The sequence below is a fragment of the Thunnus maccoyii genome, chromosome 16, assembly GCF_910596095.1.
Source record: "Thunnus maccoyii chromosome 16, fThuMac1.1, whole genome shotgun sequence".
Taxonomy (NCBI): Eukaryota; Metazoa; Chordata; class Actinopteri; order Scombriformes; family Scombridae; genus Thunnus; species Thunnus maccoyii.
In genome coordinates this window covers 16,480,044-16,501,207 of record NC_056548.1, presented here as the reverse complement: position 1 = coordinate 16,501,207, position 21,164 = coordinate 16,480,044, and the positions used below count along the sequence as shown (strand labels likewise).

Below are 21,164 nucleotides of genomic sequence, written 5' to 3'. Positions count from 1 at the left end.
GTCAGTGCCAGAATTCACTGGCATGTATTTATAGCTCCCCATTCCAAGTGTCCCGTCCAATGCTTTCCTTGTATACTGTAAATTCTGCACAGTTCCATGAGGCGTTATCACCTCAAACTTAGCCGTAGCGTCATACACAAACTCATCTTCAACTTATGGTCGTCTTATGAAGGCAAACTTGTCAGTAAAGGTGGCTGAGGAGAGTTATACATCAAGGTACATTTATTTTTCTTATTCTTGTAATTAAATACATACTGTAAGTGCAAATAGTTAAAGAGTCCAGGGTCTAAAGAACTACAGAGTATAGTTGAACATAGTACAAAGTTGGACAGTTATTCAAACAAGCTAAATATCACCAGATACTCCTCGTCTTCATAGTAGTCGTACAACTACCTAAACATGAGCGTGTGTATTGTTCCTTATGGTTATACAAAAGCAAAAACCCTACAATTACCACATCTAAGACGCATATTGTTAAATTATTTTGTGCTTGGAAACACCAAAAGGAAATAATTTTTGATATTTATATATATTGACATATACTGAGAGAAGCCCCATCTGCTAACTCAGAAACATGAAGCAGTATTTAACATTGGCAGCAGAGCACGTCTGTGGGCATTTAAGCTTTTTTTGTGCCAAACCGTACAGTTTGTGGTAAAAGCACTGCAAAGCAAAAATGTAGCGTGATATTAAAAACGGCACAAAAGATATCAAATATTATTTACCCAAGGCTCGACTTCATGCACTTTTATAATAAGCAACACAAAAAAAGTCAGTTTCTTTTGTTTCGAGTCGTGAACTTGTCTACCCTAGAAACAGGATTATGTACGTGTGACTTGTGTGTGTTAGTGTTTAGACTGCTATAGACAGGGTGAAGGCTTCTCCAGTGGATGCTTTTAGAGAACACCAAGATGACATAGCACTACGCTCCACAGATGACCACCAGGCTCTTCAACAGTAAGCGGGCTGCCTGCCTCTGAGCTGGACTGGACTGTCAGCTTCTCTGTGAGACAGACAGGTCTACTCCTCCTTTCTCTTGGCCCCGGGGATCTTCGCTTGGATCCTGCACAGAGAAAAAAAACAGCGTTAATATCATGTTTCCAACAAGATGTTTATTCAAGATTAAGATGTGTTTGTTCTACTTCTGCACCTGCTGTTTTTGTTCTGTCTCCTTTTATGGCAGGCAGTAGAGCTAAAGAGTCAAGTTTTACTGAAATTGGAAACTTGATAATGGTCTGTGCAAAAACTAACCATCAATTTGGCATCAATTGACCCTTTTGATACCTACAGATAAACTTAACTCTTGAATTTTCTGAGTTAAGTAGGACCCAGTGAATATAGAATAGCCCATTTCAGACTTTTTTTGTCAAAAACATTTTGTTAATATCTGTAACCCTTATTTTTATTCAACAGACTTGATACTCTAAACTGTTTGGTCGTGAGATGAATGAAGGTAGCAACACAGATGGTTTGCTGAGCACGAATGCTATTTTCAGCAACACCCTCATCCACACATTTTCAGGTACACAGATTAACACCTGGAAGTTGCCCTGTCTTGCATTTTGGCCACTGAGCAGCTTCACTGGTGCTGTGAAAGCACTTTGCTCAAAAGTACATCAGCGGTTCTAATAAAGGAGGAGCTTCTCTTTTATGTTTTGTCGGATCATGATCAGACTTCAGTCAGTAAAAAGTTCTCACTTTATCTGTAGGCACTGTACCCTATTTCATTTCCTCTTGTTTGTCTCTTGCAGCTTACAGGTACAGTTTGTTCTTACATTGTATGTGAACTTCGAACAAAAAGTCTGACTGGCAAACACTCACTTTCCCACCACAGAGTTGACCTGGGTCCGTATTAGTCCCACATATTGATCGATCTGTGCCTGAAAACAGAACAAAAAAAGAAAGGATATAAATATCAGAATACATTTTCCAAACCACATTTGACTTAAGAAATCATGACATGGAAAATAATTACCTGATGTTTCTCATAGACCACAGGCATGGTGAACATGGAGACCACAGCTGTAGGGAGAGAGAGAGAGAGAGAGTAAAGGTTAAAACATTCTGACCTACAGTGAGAATATGCTCAAACAAGAACACACTGGTGTCAGCAAGTTCCCCGGCGCACCTCAACCACTACACTTATCTAATGTAAACTGGAAAAGTAAACATATTGTACATATTTGGCAGTGAAGTGAATGTGTCCGATAAACAAACAGATTTAGCTCTGACATAAAAGAATGAACAGAACAAAATATCCAAGTCTTCATGAGATGATTGAACTTCTGACACAGAAAAGACTAAAACTAAAGTGTCACTCAGTCACAGCAGCGGTGTCTGGACGTCTGTACTGGATAAAATTGAGAAGAGTGAGAAGTGTATCAAGTCAGGATGACCTCACCTAGGATGAGCAGTGTCAGGCCGTTGAAAAGAGCGCCCACATAGGTCAGCAGCCACATCAGAACAGCAAACTGAAACACACACATACATGACAGTTTGATCTAATTAGCCTGCCCGCATGACATTATAAACATGTGTTATCAGATTATTTTGGTTTCAGCTTTCTTAGTTTTATGATTTGCTGCTGAAGCTAAAAGCCCTGAGAGCTGATCCTTACATAATTAAACCAACTGACAGATGATGTCACCCCTTGATAGCAGAGTGAAAAGGCAAAGAGTGATGGTATGTACAGTAAGTATGAGGCAAACCTTCAAGGAATCGACCAGATCTTGTACGAGGAACAGCCTGCGAAGCTCCTTCATGCAGGTGTTGGTGTACAGCAGGATTTTGTCGGCATATTTGCTAATCTGGTCCTGGGATAGAGCGATTTCCATCTCCAGGTAGGCTCTGGTAACAAATACAGGGACAGAAAACAAAGAAAACACCTGAATGCCAAAGACCGTTTAATGAAATCCACAGTCTGTTGTGCTTCAACCTTCTCTGTTACTCACTTGAATGGATGTCCCTCATCGGTCTTCTGCACAGCCTGAAGCACAGACTTGTAGATCCTGAAGCTGATGGTGGCAGAGAGGGCTGCCAGGGCTAAGTAGGCTCCGACGCTGACCACGCTGAACTGGGTCAGGGAGAAGAGGAGCAGAAGCACGCTGCTGAACACGGCTCCCGACTGCTTCACATTCCTCCAGTAGAGCAGGTCAATAGCTGTAGGGGGGGTTGAAAGAAGCACAGAACAAGGAGAAACAGAGTTAGGACCCACCGAATGACCTGACCTCACTCTCTGTGACATGTACTGTAAGCCGTATCCTTTTCAAAGTGGATTAGGCTGCAGCGCGCTACACACCACACATTTGGGTCAAATAACTGGAAGCTGTTCACAACCCAACGTCCTCTGGAGAGCTCCGGCTGTCACGTGATTCTGTTTTAACCCAGCTTCCTAACCCAGCTTTTTCATTAGGTTAGACTGAGGAGCTGTGGATCTGGAAGGTGAAGGTGTCTGAGTGACGACTCGTCAGTTCGGGCTCCTTTACCCCTATATATAGAGCGACCTTTGCTAAGATAATAGCTGACTCTCACATATGGAGCAGTCGCTGGACTGGTGGGGCTTCATATTTGCATCTGACGTATGCTTATCGCCAAAGTGGCACCTGGTCTGCTCTCATACGTACACAAACATACATACAAACAAGCAGAGGCAACCGTGTTACGCTGAAAGTACACCTGCACAGCCGGCTTGCAGTACAGAATTAATGATTGACCTATAGCTCCGTGAAGGCAGAGGTAGAAATAGACGCACTATCAGCAGCTCAGATAACGGTTCAATGTGACCTGGCCAGAAAAGCTTTCCTGTGGTCAATAATGAAGGATGACGATGCTTCAATGCAGTATCTCAGTATGCAGTGACTCCCTATGCGATTCCTCCAAACCATCTCATTCATACATACGTCTGAACACCAGCACAGGCACCCGTACATCATACTGCACTCTTTTCCTTCCATTCTAATATTTCTTGTCTTCTTTGGTTGGTCGGGCTTGTAATTCAAAGCCGCTAGCACAGATGAGAGACAAGTGAGAAGTGAGGATTAGCCCAGTGTACCATTACAGCTCCAGTGGCCGACATGGTCGTCCTCTGGCAGTCGTCTGTGTCGGCTGGCAACACTGGCTTGTTTCCATGAGAACTGTCGGCTGCTTGTTTTACCTCTGCTGAACCAGCTGCCTCCCCCACTACGACTGCAGCTCTAACAGCACTAGCTGAGCTCACTGTTCCTCTGCAAGTACGGAAACCTGGAAATCCTTCATGTCACAGGGAGGCGAGCAGAAGAAGTTTTTGAAGAGAACAGCTCCTGAGATCCCTTGTGTGTCTTACTCTTCCTCTCTGAGCTGTCCGCCTGCCGGCCTGCTCTAATTTTAGCTGTGGAGCTGTGAGCAGCATAGTGATGACGGCCATCTTTGCTCTCCACTAAAAGGCATCTGTGGATGCCAAAAAGGCAGGCTAAACCTGGGAGGCAGAAAAGTCATTGTGGCTATGTGAATCTCTACTTCTACTTCTCTACGCACCATAACTGTTCCTACACTGAAGAATAAAACATGTCTTCTCTTATCAAAAAACAATAATGACATACCTATCTGCCCTCCTCCCACCCCACTATCAAATCAAACACTATCATTCAGTAACAGTGAGATCCATGTGCCCTCGCTGCTGTTCTCATGCACCACTCCCCACAGAAGCCAAACTGACTGATTTGAATGAAAATTTGAATGGAGATGCTGTGAGAGGAACACAAACACACACACAAACACACAAACAGGCACAGGTAGCTCATCCAGCAGCTGTAACAACACACAGACACATCCGCAGACACAGCAGCCCTGGCTCGAGAGACAGGTGTAGACCGGCGACAGTGACCGTGCCTTGTGATGCGCCGCACAGGCTGCACGCAGACTGAAAAGCTTTAGCTAGTGCAGTAGAAGCATGTACTGACCTGCGGCTCCCATGGTTGAACAGGGAAAGAGGCAGTTGCTTTATTCACGGACAAAAGGAGAGCACTGAAGGGGGAGTCCCCCCCTGCACAGGAGGGGAGGGGCCACTGCCACACCAGCAAATCAGCATCCGCCTGAACAGAGGGGGACTGAGGGAGGGAGGGAGGGAGAGGGGAAGGGGGGGGGGGTTTGGGGGGCGTCTATGGGGCGCGGTTGCCAAAGAACCACATTGCAATCCAGCACACACACATATACACACACACATACACTCTCTGTGAGCTCTTTTATTCTCAGGCAGCCCCGCTGACACGTGACAGACTGCCAAGCAGTGAGTAGAATAAAAGACAGTGTATCAAAATGGAAAACAAAACTAGAGTTCTTTATATATATAAAGACCAAATCATACGACTTCAGTGGCGAAAGATGAGAAAACTACCGCGCAGACCGTAGCCATATTCTACTGCTCCATTAAAACGCTTGGGTGGCAAGGATCTGCCGAGCACCTGCCTGATGCAGTTACCATAGTTACCGTGCTCCATTTTCTCCCCACCGCTCACACACACACACACACACACACACAGAGAGAGAGAGGGAGAGATGGAGAGATGGAGAGACGGAGAGGAAGGGAGGGGCCGAAAGAGGAAGAGGGAGCGGCGAAAAGAGCGTTCCTTTGGGAGCGGGGAGAGATTGATTTGCTCCGAATCTGGGGAATCAGCTATGTGTCTCGACTCCCCGACTCATGAAGACAGCCACTCCCTTTATTGTGAGACACAAAAGGACAAAGGCAGGTTTAACACCAGGCCAGCTAGTTGCCAAGTGTGTGTGAAGAAATGAGAAAAATGGTGTGTGTGAAAGCCTTAAAGAATGTTAACAGACAGGGTCACATTATAAAGCTTAGATTTGACCGAATTGTGAGTCTCATTTCTGACAGTTGAAGAGGTTCGCTGCCTAATTTGTGTGGTGCAGCTGGTTTTCTGTTGACATTTCAAGTGTCTACATTCAGTTATACTGATATTTATATTAAGGCAAGTACTGGACATAGAAAACCCAGTTATATTCTGACTAGACAGCACAGGTGACAGTTTCATGTCATGCAGAACTAACACAGGATGTCGGATCAAAGCACAGAGGAAGTGCAAATGCAGCCTCGTGATTCTCTCCTCTGATATTCAACACACACCGAGAGAAAACCAGAGCAAATGATTAACACCAGTGACAATAATATGATTCCCCCCCTCCCCCTTTTCTCTAGTGAAACTAGTTTAGCCTGACCTCATTAAATCACCGAGAACATCCTTGTGGCCTCAAACAAGCCGTCAGCCGGAGTGAGCAAACATGGAAAGGGACTTCAGCTAGCATGTAGGACTTGAGTGTCAGACTGAGACTGTAACCTGGACTTGAGGGTGACATGGCGATTATGAATGTCCAATTTTTGTTATGAAAGGGATTTGTAAAATAGTTTGAGTTACTCACATGATGGACAAAGGTGTGTCAGCAATCTGACATTTTGTCCAACAGCAGGAAAAATTTCAAGCATCCTCGACAGGAAACAATCTTGAATGTATTTCTACTGCTTGATTCTCCTCTTAGACTTATCTGTATCATTTCACTTTTTTGCCTTCTAAGCATAAATCATACCATGTTAAGTCAAAACATCCGAACTATTCCTCTCTTCTGAGTGTCAAAGACAAAATATTGCCAAATGCATATAAATAATATGAAATAACCGCAAATCAAATCAAAGTATTCCTAAGTCTTTACAAAGTTGCAAATATGCAACGTAAGACCACAGAGAATCTCTAAGATTTGACTATGTTCACTTTTTTTGAGAAACCAGTATAGAAACCAGTGCAGCCAACATATTTATTAAGCAAAGCCACATCCACTCACCTAACTATCTGTGCTGTTGACACTTATTGTCGTATATTTAAGAATATGTAGGCTACCCCAATTCACAAGTTGGCACACATCCGCCGCAAGGCACGTGTAAACAGTAGAGTATAATGTTCATGCATTAGAAGATCTATTAGTGGTTATGTGTCATTTTAAATCCCTGATGTATAATTTATTTTGAATAAATCATACATAGATGACTCAGTTTTGGATATATCTGCATCGTTGTCAACATTCCTGGGTGGTTTGGTGGCAGTGAGTCAGCACTGTGCTTGTGCAATGAGAATGACTAAACATAAAAATGCCTTCAGCTTCAGGCTGATGTATCAACATGCAAGTGCAGGAAATAAATCTGCTCAATTTCATCCTTTTGCTGTGCTGACTGTATCAGCTTAATTTGATGCATTCATAACGTTGTGGAGAGATTCAGATCTGATAGATTATTGTGTTTCACAGTCTCTGACATCAGTTTCGGCTAAATTAAATGGCTAATGACTCAGTGGAATAATGACAACTGGGGGTTTTGACATTGGGATGTTTTTGCTTGATTGCTACACATCTAGAAATCAGAGACTGCTGTGGTCTCTGTTTGGAAATAATAATCAGACTAATCGATTGCATTTCCGCTGCTCTCCCAAACCTAAAAAGATGGCAGATAATAAACCACAACCAGAGTGGAGGAAGAGGCGCCATTTTCTCTCATGCTCCCTTTTATACGAGCCCTCCATGCTATGGAAACAGGCAGACGGAGGATGCTCTTCTCCGGCCCAGTCTCTGCAAGGTGCCATGGCAGCCGAGGAGATAGGGCTGATGTAATCAGGATGGGTGTGCCCCGGTTACCATGGAGACAGTCTGTCAGTGCCGTCCGGATGCTCTGGCTGCCTCGTTACACAAAAACAGAGCATACGCCATATAAAACCAGCTCCCCTGCACGGTTGCAAAGCGGGGAGGGCGATAACAATGACACGCCTTAGTCTACAACACTGGCATCCATATTAACATGCACCCAAAACAGATGGCTCCCAGCATGCTAGTGTGTATACACTTATTTTCCAAAACACCCACCAGCGTCTCTCACCCACTCTCCCTCTTTGTTTTTTTTTCCAGACGCACACACATGCAGCAAAAAAGGATCTGTCATTAGGGCGTGTCCTTGTAAAAGGGGGCGCAGGTAAACGGCATTGTTCGATTCCTCGAGACTTGACAAATATGATTAGATGGCAAATGTACACATGCAGAGCACACGCACAGACACACGTTCAACACTGCACGCCTAAAGTGTCATGAATATTTAACCTACATGCAGAGATACCAGTCCATCTCTCACAGCCACAAAAACACAGATAATTGATGAGTAAATCACAGTAAACACATCAGTACCCTGGCCCTTCCAGCCGCTCCAGGAGCTTTCCTTCTTGGTTGAGTCTGCAGTGGCCTGCATGCTGGTGATCAGTTTTGTCCCTGTTCTCTCTCCCACTCTCTCTTTTTTTCTGTATCGTCTCCGTTTTCTTCTTTGTCTCCCTCTTCGGTCGCACCGGCTCACTCACTCATCCCAGAAAGGCATGAATGGTCGAAAAAAAGGATGCGGGGAGCGAGGCTCAAATAGACAGCGAGGGAGGAAGGGAGGAAGGGAGGGAGGGAGGAAAAGGTTTCCAAGGTGCTGCCGGCTTGCGGAGCACACAGACTGATGCCGTGGAGCAGCGCTGGCTAGAACAGAAGGAGCAGGGAAAGTGCGTCTGTGTGCGTGTGTGCTGGGGGAGGAGGGGGTGGGGGGGGATGTAGGGTGGGGGGCCGGGGGGGGGGGGGGGGGGGGGTCAAATTGTAAACACCACACCACAGTTGCTGCTGCAGCAAACCATCCATGCAGTGATTAAGAGAGGGGTGAGAGGATGGGTGGTGATAGTCTGAGGATAAGCTTTTTTCTTGAAAGGGAAGGTACCCTCGTGTTTACAATAAATCCCCTTAACATGGTCTCAGAACTGACTGGTAATAGTGGGAGGGTTCCCACATACGCTTTGATGAGACACCAAAACAGCTGGATGCATTACTCATTAACTTTCTAACCTTCCTTGTAGCTTGTTGATATTTACAGTGTAAAATAATTAAATTTTTTTGGTGTAACTTTTTTTTAATATAAGCAACAAATACTGCATGATACCACGTGCTGTGCAATCAGAAAGAATGACGGCAGGTCTTCTAATAGTCTGATGTCATGTCACACACCAGACAGGATGCAATAGTGTTTTATGAAGGCTGAATATGGCTGGACTTGACACCATGTTGCTGAGGGAAAATATGGCAAACACCCACCTCTGTTGCTCTTTAGTTGCACAGAACAATATTTAAGATTGTAGCGAGAGATTCAAATGGCTGTTTCCACTATGACTCACTGATAATTGAAGAGGCAAAGTACTTTGTGCTTCAATAATTTATGAGGAGAGACACTGTGCATTACAGCACAATCCTCCTTGTTTAGTGCCTTCAGGATGTGTTTGTGCTTTACGATTTCCTCCCCATGGCCTGTGACTGAAAAAGCGACGCAGGATGCTTGAAAGCTGAGGGCAAACGAAACAGCACAGTCACTGTGGTGTCAGCATCGAACGGAAAACGATTCCCTCGAGTACAGTTAGGGGGATAACGTCATGTTGCAACCCTATCAAAGCCGTTAGGACTGTCTCCTGTCCCCCCCTCCACTGCAGACAGCCACACCTCACACCTACTGCTTGCTGCAGCCGTGACAGGCCTCAATGCCAGTACCAACCAAGAAAAAACAGATTTCTCTGAGACAGACCGAACACACTCCCCCATCACTGTTGCCATGGCAACCCGTGTGGAAGTGCACTGAGTGATGAGAATAATATCTTCTAGTCTTCATCGGAGCAGCAATGACAAAGGTGCACTGCGCCCTCTAGTGGCGGACAAAAAAATACACGTGACCTGCTTTTTAGCATTTCCAGAACCTTCTCTGTCTGAGTAAACAAAACAAAGAGGAGCGTCATCAGCTGGTATTCAATTACGTCAGCTTGTTAAATTATTCATTTCAAACATGTTACTATTCATCTGACTCAATCGTCACGTAATATTGGAGCAGGGAGCCTCATTTGTAAGTTTTGGGACATCTATGCACTCGTCTCTTTGGAGGCCACAAAGCAAATAACAACATTAATTTAAATGTGATTTCTTTAGCTGTTGAGCTGAAATTTAAGTGGAGGCTTTCACAGCTCAGAAGTAGGAGCGTGCCCCAGTTTTGGCATCACAGGATTATGTAAACTCACTGTTTACAAGGGCAGAGAGAGCAGCCAATAGAAGTCAAAATGCTCTTGCCAATATCAAATGTGCAGCTTAGACAGCATTAACTCCTGCTGACTGTGACAGGCACGTCTGACTTATCTAATCCCAGGATGTTAACGAGTGATGTAAGGAGCCAGATGCTGTCAAGAAGATGCGGAAAGATCTTTTTTCACAGCATCTGCAATTCTATATTTTGTTCTGTGCATGTTTCCACTGAGATCAGAGAAGACTGTTTATAGGTTTGACAGTGTAGCTGTCAGGTTTATTGCCAGAACGTGAATCATTTCATCCTCACTCTGCCCCCCCCCCCCCCCCCCCCCCTTCAAATGCACCACCAGGGGGAAGCAGACTTCAGGCAAGCACAAAATGAGCACTTCTCACCCACCCCTGGCACAGAAACACACACAGCAGTGGAACATCCCATCTCTCTTAGCAGTCTTTTTTTTTATTTTCCGGCCTTGTCAACAAAACAAAGCCACAGCACACCATGCAGGTTGCTACCGGGAGGTAAACAAATACAAGTCTGGCGCACGTGATTTGATTAGAAATATGCTGTCAGTGATATCCAAGCTGTTTTTTGTTTTTATTTATCCCTAAATATGATGGGGAAGGTTTAGAACAGAAATGCACATGCGGTAGCTTTTCCACTCAGGCACAAAGACACATCAGCAGATACAACGCTACCTGTTCCACAAGCTGACTGCATTATTTCTGGAAAGCCAGTACTCAAGATAGTGGCATATTAGCCAAGGTGAAACCACTGCAACAATGAAAAGATTACAGACATGTTTTGTGAAACCTTAATACTTCCACAAAGAAACAGTAACAATGTGAATTCTTACAATAGAAGAAGTAGAATGCAGAGTTTGAATAAGAATGGCTAAAAGATTTTAAAAATCCAGATTTATCCGACTAACCTTTTTGTTTGTTAAAGCCTTCTGGGAAGATTGAGGCAGCAGGTTTTCCTAGGTCTTCTTTGCCTTCAGTGGTGTGCTTGAACATGTCGTCCTGGTGGGGCCTCTCCAATCGCACCTCTGGGGGCACGGCAGCAGTAGGGGGCTTGGGCTTGCTGAGGCGATCCTCCTCTGTTTTCACTGGGGTCTTGACCTTTTCTGTGATCAGGGGCTCGGCTGGCACCGTCTCAGGGGCACTGGGGGGAGGGACGGTACTGGGAACCAGGGGAGAGGGAGTACTTACTCCCTGTTTGGGGCCACTGAAGCCCTGCTCTCTCTTTGGGCTCTCTTCAGACGCAGACTCAATGAAGAGATCACTGTCAAGCTCTGCTTCTCTCTCCTCCCTCAGAATGCTGTAGGCCGTGGGTGGAGCGTGGTTGCCAGCCAGGCCGAAACCACCCTTGGCGACCGGGGGATTGTCAAAAGGGCTGTTAGGCTGGCTGAAAGTACCCTTGCTTTGAGGCGGCTGGGCAAATGGGTTGCTGATGGCCTTGGGAGGCTCTTCGGACACCAGCTCAATCTCTGAGTCTCCAGACTCTGCACTGCTGCCATCATGCTCCCTGCTGCTAGCCTTTGTGCCTGGACTGCTCTTGGGATCTGCAGGCTTCACTGCGTCAGCCTTGAACATGTCATGGGAGGGGAATTCTTTTTCTGCTCACAGAGAAATGTAGAAAAATAAATAAGCATTAGAGTCTTCATTCACATTATAAATCCAGACATACAGTCAAAGACAAGTGCTAAAGTAGCATTCCTTCATTATGGCATTTACAACATAAATATGAAATATATCTGACTAGAGGTGGGGGATATGCAGCTGCAAAGATTAGTCGATTAATCAACTGATTAGTCAATCAACAGAAAATTAATCGCCAACTGTTTTGATAAACGATTAATCATTTTGAGTGATTTGCTTAAAGAAACAACTAATCTTCTGAAGTTCCAACCTCATAAATGTGAATATTTTCTGGTTAATTTAGTCATCTGTGATAGAAAACTGAAAATCCATGGGTTGTGCATTGTTGGTCAGGACAAAACAAGACTTTGGGAAACAGTGACTGACATTTTCTGAAATTTTTTAGACCAAACAACTATCGTTAGTTGCAGCGCTAGACATGACAATATGCTTTATACTGTGAGATGTAGAGATTTTGCCACACTGTTTGTGCTGAGTTAGTGATCCTTCTCAATATTTCTGGTTGTATTAGGTCATTGAAGATGATGTGGGAAATGATCATGGGCTATATTGGATTTCCATCTGGTTAATTTACCCGTAAACAGTTTCTCAATTGATTTTCCAGATGAGTTACAATCTATTATCAGATATATTCATTATCATGATACACGTGTGTGTGTGTGTGTGTGTGTGTGTGTGTGTGCTGTGCCTACGTGTTGGTGAAGCATTGGGAGTGGAAGCAGGGCTGTCGTCCTCTGGCTCTGATAGTGTCACGGTGGGAACACCCTGTAAGCCCACACTCAGGACGTTTTCACGCTCAGACACAGTGACTGGAGGGGGAGGCTGCTGGAGCTCGGGCTTGACGGCTGGAGGCTGGGACTCGGTCAAAGTGATCTTAACTGGGCTGGCTGTCTGCGGAGTGCCGCCCAGGTTACGGTAGGAGCGGTAGTCTGACAGCTCTTCATCAGATGGCTCCTCCACGTAGGGGAAAGAAGAGGAGCCCAGTGCTGAACCTAAGTTCTCCTCTTCCTCTTCCTCATCTCTTCCAGGGTTCTTATCCATGTAGCTGCCCAGCAGGTCACGTCCAGTTGAGCCTGTGTCCATCAGGCTGTGCAGAGCCCCCTGGTGCTGATCATGGCGCTCATCCCCGTGGCTGATGTCCATGTAGTTGTAGGAATCTGTCTTATCCAAGCCCATCAGAGATTTTGGCATGTCATCGGCCAGGTCAGAAGTCATCTTGGTGCTGGAGCTGAAGCTGTAGGTGTCAGTGGAGAAGTGATCCAGGTCAGAGGAGCCAGAGGAGGGCTTGGAGGGCTTCAGGTCGTCCGACAAGTAGGAGGCTTCTCTGTCTGATGTGAAGCTCTGATTGGATCGCAGGGAAGTGTACAAATCACCATCGTCATTCATAGGCTTCCTAAACAGGCCAGACATGGAGTCATCTACAGAGACCAACAGGAAGAGAGAAGAAAGAAGTGAAACACTGACAATAGACACTCTCATATCATCATATCATACAATGAACTGGTTCAGCTATACTTTCTGAATGGAAGGTTGCTTGGAACAACAGACTGACACCAACGTCTGTGTCACTCATTCAAATCAAACCATCCTGTGCCTGAGCTGTTTGATTAATAACAACATCTAGTTAAACAAGGCTACGCTTCTGCTGGTGGCACTGCTAGGGAGAGGGACTGTGGCACTGTGAGAGCAGCACAGTCACACTGGGTGCATGGCTGTGCAGATCAGTGAGGCAGCAGTAACAGAGGGTACTTGTACCCGGTGTGGTACAAAGGGAGATTGTTCAGACCCCCCAAAAAAACACAGTGCCACAACCAGAGTCTGTTCTGAATCACGCAGGCAAAGAGCTGTCTATAGTCACATCTCTGTTCTGTAATCACTAATCCTGCATCTCCCCTGACAACTTACACAAGTGTCACAAAAATGAACACACACACACATAGATGTTAACAATATACTGTTGAGCAAGCTAGTATCTAGCTTCTTCAAAAAATGTAATGGTTAAAGCTAGGTTGACAAAACAGTTTAATAATAAATGTATAAAATGAATATTTCACACACTCGTCATTGTCAACACACATGCAAACCTGAAATAATACTAATCACAGCCACAATCGCAGTGTTAATTCAACTACAGCTACATTAAGAATCTGAAATGGGCAGCCAGTGTTGGTGTTAGCTGTGAATTTGCGTTTGCTCTGTTGTGAACTATCACTCAACATCTCACTGAATAATTTGTTACAATGCTGCAGGGAAGCATTAAGGACGCTGGTATTACATATGTGTTGCAAAACAGGAAGAGACAGACTTGATAGGAATGTTATTTTAAATCATCGGATCAGAAGTCAAGGTCAAGTCAAATATTCAAATATGTCTGACTTCCGGTCTAACTCCATAGAAAAACACACTCCCACACATGTTCGCACACAAAGAAACAAGGCTTTAGTACCCACACATTAACACACAATGTTGATATTTCTGTTGTGTACAAGTCTGAGTTTACAATTTCACGAACTGGGCTCCTCCTCCTGCTCTCCAGCCCTGCTTCTCCCAGGGCAGTGGCAGTGCTTTAAATAGGCTGAGTCCAGCTGCTGGGCTGGATAGGGGGGAAGATTTAAAATAGCAGCCTTAGGGTTAGCTCTGGAGGATGCAGACTGACTGACAGAAGACCCAACAGGTCAGGACGTCCCGTCCCTCCCATTGCTTCCTCCAAAAAGCCCCACCACCCTTCCCCTCTGCTGTCCTTCCTACTGCTGTTGCTCCCTCTGCTTATGTTGTTGCACACAGTCAATAACAACACATCACACTGCAGTACAATGGCATAAACACTACACACCCAAGCTGGGACACAAGGCGGAGGGATGGCGTGACATGGTGAAAAAGCAAAGCCCAGATGCTCCTGTGCTTCAGGTTATTTTGTATTTATGCTCAAATGTCTTACAGAACTGCACTGCTTATGGATCCAAACGGTGTGTAAAATAGATGAGCACAGCTGTTGAGACAAAACCATTTCAGTGACACAAATGCCCTTGGTGAACTACTAAAGCAAACCAACGTATAATCCTCTTAGTCTACTACGATGGTATACGTCCCTTCAGTCATCACCCTGGCAACACCATCATAATCTAACACTCACTGATTCACTGTACAAATACCTACTGTGCAGATGTGGGAAGCACTCAGAGCCACTACTAGCTGTGAAGAGAGGTGAACTGCCAGTAATCCTGTTGAGTCCTTACTGTAGGCGACACACCCCCTCTCCCCCGTCCAACCCGTTTTCCACGTAACAACACAGAGTAAACTCACCAGCAGTTGCGTAAGTCATCTGCATCAATTAAGAGGCTGGATGCTCATCTTTAATTGCCACGAGTGCAGCCGCTCTGACAAACTTGGTGTGTTAAGATTGAGGGCATTTTTGAATCTGCTGATATGGCGTAGCACCCAGACACTGGGAAAAAAACCCCACAAGGCGGAGACAAATGCTTTACTGCACTCGGATGGGATTGGATGTGACAACAGAGGAATTCTCGGCTCAAACTGTGGCCACACAACGTAATCATGTCACTGAAAGGATGGTGCAGTTAGATAAATAAGTCCTGTGAAGGGGCAGTCCTTTTGTTGTCCTCTGTGCAAAGCTGGTGCAGCCCCGAAACTAATGCAGCCTGACAATCTGTGCTATGCCAGGCATGGGCTCCTAATTATCAGGCTACAGACAAAAACATGTGAGCGCAGACAATATCAAAAGCGCCCGAGTTGCAAAATGAATATATTATCACTTTGAAATGAAGGGTTAGCTGAGCTGCATGTGGGACTCAGTGCGCAGTAGGGTTTTCCCCCCTTCAAGACACTCGCTGAAGCTATTCAAAATGTAATAAAGTAAATCAACTAATTTGGATAACATAAAAGGGATTTAAAATTGAGGAACTGCGGAGAGAAATATCAGTGTCTCTCACACTCGAGAAGGTCATGTTGTCTCACTTCTTGCAAGCCACGAGTCCAGTGCAGAGACAGAAGAGATGGTGCCACTGGTTCCAACAAGCTGCTCTGACTTTCAAAGGAACAATATCTGTCAGTCTGTATTGTCCAAGCACACGTCATCATTCATCCCTGCAGTATTTCAGCAGTATTCTTTTAAACATCTGTAAATCTGCTGCACGGTAACGATTGGATGACTCCATCCATGACCTTCTCGACTGTGGTGTTGTCTTTCAGGAGTTCTGTTTCACTCCATGACCTTGTGGAAACCAATCCATCGAGACGCTTACAGGGCTCCCTTTTCAAAAGCCATCTATGCCTTTGACATTAAATAATATGCTGTAGCTTTGTTATTGTTAGTGTAATCATTTTCTCAATGTCGCACTGTTGTCGCACTCTAATAAGAAATTTGCTATATATGCAGTTACTTTACGGTTGATCATAAGTAAAAAAAAAAATCTAATTGATATTGAAATTTATGTTACATTTAGTATTATCTTTTTATTATTAATGTGGAATAAAAGAACTGAATCAAAATGTGATTCATACTGTGATTCTATTGTCATTATGTGACTTACTTGTCATAGTTTTAATGGTCTCTGGTTTTAAGCTTTGGTTATGATGTTTATGTTCATAATGTATTGATTACAATATCCTTGGCTGGACAAACACATGCATGCTAGTGACTAACTATACCACTTTAACGTCTGTTAAGTAGCAGGAAATGGAGGCCATCTGAGAGCTGAGGTACAAACAAAACTACTAACAGAGGTCGATAAGAGAACAGCTGTGCTGAGGGATTCAACTGCTCTGAGCTGCATTGATCCAAGACAAAAGAGACATACAATTACTGTAAGAAACGTCCACCATTCTTAAAAAAAAAAAAAAAAAAAATCACCAAAGGCCACACAGGAGAAATGTTGTTGTTCCAGTGGCCTTTGACAAAGATAAATCAATCTGGAGACAGTTTAAATAAGAGCTAATCTGCCCCCATTCAGATTCCGAAGCCGTGGTACTTACAGTAGGACCTGCCTTTCCCTGTATTGATTGTATTTTTCTTGCTTGGATAGAGCTTTGTGGATGAATGGGAAGGATGTGGGAGGATCCAGACTGAGTGTCTGCGAGCTGTCTGCTTTGGGTCAAAGCTGTCAATTCATTGCGACTTTGGATTGGTGTTTCGCTTTCATTGTACAGACAGAATTTGGCACTCAAGAGTACACAGACGCAAGCAGGGTAGCAGGCGTGCATAGGCTACAATAACCTACAAACAAAAAATTATATATATAAATGGACTATACTGTTTGTAAGTGCCTCTGCTGATAGTAGCTCTAATCCCATGAGCAGTTTTGCAATACTCTGCTCAGGGATTACTCTGCCCACAGGCTAAAGAGCCGGACTGAGACAGAATAATTGCAAACACAGCATCATATTTCACATACTGGCTTTTAATTCGATTCAGGGTAAACACATGGGATCAAAAATTATAATTTATTGATATAATGATAGCAGTAATGCTTTGTTGTTGTCCCCCCGCAGTGAAGCTTTTTGGAGTCGGCCTGTTATGTTTTTATCTGTCCTTTTATCCCTCAGCATTAGCTAATTGGTCCTGGACACAGATGAAAATGAATGAGATTATAAACCCGGCAGGTACCACATAGGATGTGGGCCAAAATCATCCTGGAGAGCAGACACAAAAGCATGAATTGCACACACTTTAAGCCTTGTTTAATTATGTAAGGTGCAAGACAACATATTTTTAACCACAAGTTCTAATAGATGAAGAAGGTTTTCGGACTGGCAGCTTCTCTGCTGACCTCAGACATCTAAAAGCCTTTCTGAGAGGAAGACACTGAACTGAAAGTGTCTGTGAAGGAAAGGGCAGTTCTTTGTATATCTGGTCTGGGCATTTGAAATATCAGCCTTCTCATCACAGGCTCGCCTCTCTTGCCATTAAGCTGCCCCCCCCTGCCTCCTCCTCCTCCCTTTCCTCCTCCCCTGTATTATCTTGCATCTTTATCATCCAGTCTGAAAAGACCTCGCACTGCTTGCCCCCCCCCGGGAACAGGAGCAGAGCTCTCACCAGCTAAAGGCACAAATGCAGTCCAGCCGAGTCCACTAAGTGCTTTCTCTATCTAAAAGATATGGAAGAGACCCAGCCAGACATATGCTGCCTCATCCTTGTCACCGATGATATGCTGAGACGGAGAGTTTAATCCACCTTCCGGGCACTGGATTATGGGAGATGTTTCTCATGACTGATGCACTTTGTTAAGAAATGATAAAGTGACCATTATGATGCACTGTAAGGGGTGAGAAAGAGCTTATTGGGAAAAAAGAAGGATTTCGTTATGTTTGTTTATAAGTGACAGTGCATAAATATACACTTCTTCTATGCCAGAGAGCAGCGGAGAGCTATTAGACTCACCATCTGCTAATAACAAACTTGACTGTGGGGTTTTTACAACACATTTAGACCTCGTCACGACGCCTCTTGAAGACTTCACAGGGCGTGAAACTTGTGAAGATAAAACAGGATATACTGTACTGTCTGTGATCTGAGGCTAAGGTTCTGCCCTGTGGTAATTTAATACAGCTGAAATCAGCATTATCAGGGTCCTGTGGCCAGATAAGTGTTGTGAACAAGATTTAGGACAGGCAAGGATCGATTACTGAGAGAGGCAATTCTAGACATCTTGAAGGGATACGGTTTCTGCTCAAAGGCCAAACTTCAGACACTTGAGGTATTATTTTGTGCTTATCTACCAGTAAAGTAGGGGAGGAAAGTGTGTGTGATGTGTGTGTGTGTGTGGGGGGGTGTTGTTGGGAGTTAATGCCTTTGACAAAGATCAGAAGAGACTATAACATGTCTGGTCAAGAGGAAAATATCCACCCTGCCCTGCTAAGATGTGATGAGATCTGCACTGTTCCTACCAAGAACCTAAGTGACAGAGTAGATTACTTCACTCGTATGGACGAAGCTCAGCGGGAGTCGCAGCAAAAGAGACAGCCCTCGTTTAGGAATCAAAACACAGTCTCTCTGTGCGTGTGTGTGTGTGTGTGTGTGTGTGTGTGTGCACCTACAAAAGTTTGGTCTTGTCTGGCTCACTGTTATAAAAGTAGGGCATGTACTTTGTTGACTTCTTCTAGAAAGTGTAGGCCAAACACGGACTAGCCAGTTCATCATTTCACACACATTTTACGCTCAGTCTGCTTCAAGAGGATCATTTTTAGCTTTACTAGTAAACTGGCTTTGGATGTTAAATTTCTAATTTTTTGCCAAATTCTATGCCTAAAAAGGATTAAAGTCTGATTTATGCATTTAATAATGCTATTGTGCTTCATGGATATATAAAAAATAATAATAATGTTTCTTGTTTGGGCCCAGCAGCAGCTAATGAAATTAAAAAGGCATGAGCAGAGAGAGGAAACTAGGCAGCTTTTTCTTTTTCTTTTTTTTTTTTTTTTTTTAAAACATCATCATCTCATGAATCTTTCAGTGAATTCGTGAATGAAAGTGCAGGGCTCTAGTTTTGCTCGCCAGGCGAATAGTGAGCCCTGTTTCTTCAGGATTAAAAATAGCAGCGTATGAGCCGGGCTGCGCTGAGGAGAGTGACGGACTTAGAACTGAGGTCTGCATGATGTTCCAACAAAAACACAGCTTCCATTGTCCAATTATAGTGAGAGAAAGTTTCAATTATGGTATGCAACCGTATGCTCTTTTGCTACTGCTGTGACCTTGCTGTTATCTTCACCCTAAAACTACAATATCCTCCCAGCAGAGACACAGACCCTCATGCTGCCTCTACAAGACCTGGTCTTAATAAACATCATACATTTTAATATCACATTATTCATCATTTCTTCAACAAATAATGTAACAATATCATTGGCACCAAAACAGGAATGTAGGATAATAACAACATATTTTGGTCTATTGATAAACTGTAGGATTAAGTTATTTTCTATCCATTCACTGGCTATGAAATCTGGGGGATTTATGCCTTTAATCTACTTATTCTCTCTCTACTCTCACTATATCAACAATGCAGGTATTTATTTATATCTATAGGCCTTCATGTGAGAGCTGGTACATCAGTTATACCAGAGTTCAACAGGCTATTTGTTAATGCACGCTGCATCCCATCTGAACCCTTTCGACAGACTCAGATCTCATCAATAAAATTAGTTATGTAGACCAGTGGGGGGAAAACAGTGGGCCATATTTGATGTCTCGTTATTATCAAAGGCTGGTGTTGCAACCAAGTCTGACTAAGACGTATAACTGTTGTGACAGCTGATTTACTTTAATTCTTTGGAAGTTAGTCGCTTCTCTTTGTTTCTGTGTTTTTTCAAACGCAGAAGTTTTTAACTGAAGTTGGCAGACAGACCGTCTAAATCTGTCACAAATGGCTGCTTCTGTCTAGCTGTATTTGCACCTGAATTACGATGTGGGATTGTTTGATAGGCGGTCAAGTGAAACCTAATGTGGCTGAAATACGACAACATCTATAAATATTAAGACTTAACCGCGATAAGTGCCCGCTTTACCTGTAGATGCAGTTTCCATAGCAACGGGAGGCCTTTTCCCGTCGTCCTGGAAAGGATGAAATTGTTGATCCAGGTCGCTCGCCTCCTCGCCGCCTCTCGGCTTAAAATCTTCCCGTAGCTCGTCGAACCGGGTCGGTGTGTTTCCCAGCAGACCGTTCCTCTCATAGTCGTCCCCAAACCACTTCCCCTCTGAGCCTAGCTCCTCACCGGGCTGAGCAGACATGCTTTTTTTTCCTGTTGTCGGGACAGAAGATGTTAGCCTACTAGCTACTGGGCTCCTTCCCCTCTCTCTCTCTCTGCCGTTTACAGGGGCTGTTGCGGTAAACTAGATGAGCGGTGGCGACCCTTTGCGCTAGGATGGGTGACGGAGACAAACACACACACACACACGCATAAACACACACAACAATGCGGCTCCTGGCTGGCTGGCGTCTGTCAGCTGGGTGTTTGTAGACGGTGCGGTTCGGTCGGTCGGTCGGGGGGTGAGCGAGAGGAGAGGAGAGGAGAGGAGTGAGGTGGATTTGTTTTTAGTTCAGTGCTCCGGCGGTGACGTCATGTTGTCCGAGAGGCTCAGGGTTGGCACTTTATTTACACATTTATATATGTATAAAAAAATATGAAAGATGTTCAAATGAGGTCAAGTATTTGTCAATGACAGCAATATTACGGTTGGTATGGAGTGATTCTATAAGCAGAAGTCAGTGAAATTTATAAAGACAGCGGAATTAGCGGGTCTGTAAGATAAATTAAACTGTGCGAATTTCACGTGTAATGTTTTTTTTGTCTATAAAAAGAATACATTACTGTATGTAAGTGTTTTTATGGTTTTGTTATAAGAAAATAAATAAATAAACAAATAAATAAATAAATAAATAAAA

The 21,164-nt window shown here is 44.1% G+C and overlaps 1 protein-coding gene across 3 annotated transcripts; it reads right to left on the bottom strand.

The window, feature by feature from the left end:
- Positions 1 to 204: 204 nt before the first annotated feature.
- rtn1a (reticulon 1a) lies at positions 205 to 20,948 on the bottom strand. Of its 3 annotated transcripts, XM_042389117.1 has the most exons (9): positions 20,287 to 20,948; positions 12,459 to 13,184; positions 11,037 to 11,723; positions 2,952 to 3,159; positions 2,709 to 2,847; positions 2,402 to 2,471; positions 1,976 to 2,022; positions 1,822 to 1,880; positions 205 to 1,063 (listed from the first exon to the last, which is right to left on the bottom strand). In XM_042389117.1, the coding sequence occupies exons 1-9, from the start codon at positions 20,507 to 20,509 to the stop codon at positions 1,021 to 1,023; spliced, it is 2,202 nt and encodes a 733-aa protein (XP_042245051.1). In that variant the 5' UTR covers positions 20,510 to 20,948; the 3' UTR covers positions 205 to 1,020. The 3 variants fall into 3 exon arrangements, with proteins under 3 accessions (XP_042245051.1, XP_042245052.1, XP_042245053.1); XM_042389118.1 differs by lacking the exons at positions 11,037 to 11,723; positions 12,459 to 13,184; positions 20,287 to 20,948 and adding an exon at positions 4,938 to 5,026; XM_042389119.1 differs by lacking the exons at positions 11,037 to 11,723; positions 12,459 to 13,184; positions 20,287 to 20,948 and adding an exon at positions 3,299 to 3,403.
- Positions 20,949 to 21,164: the final 216 nt, after the last annotated feature.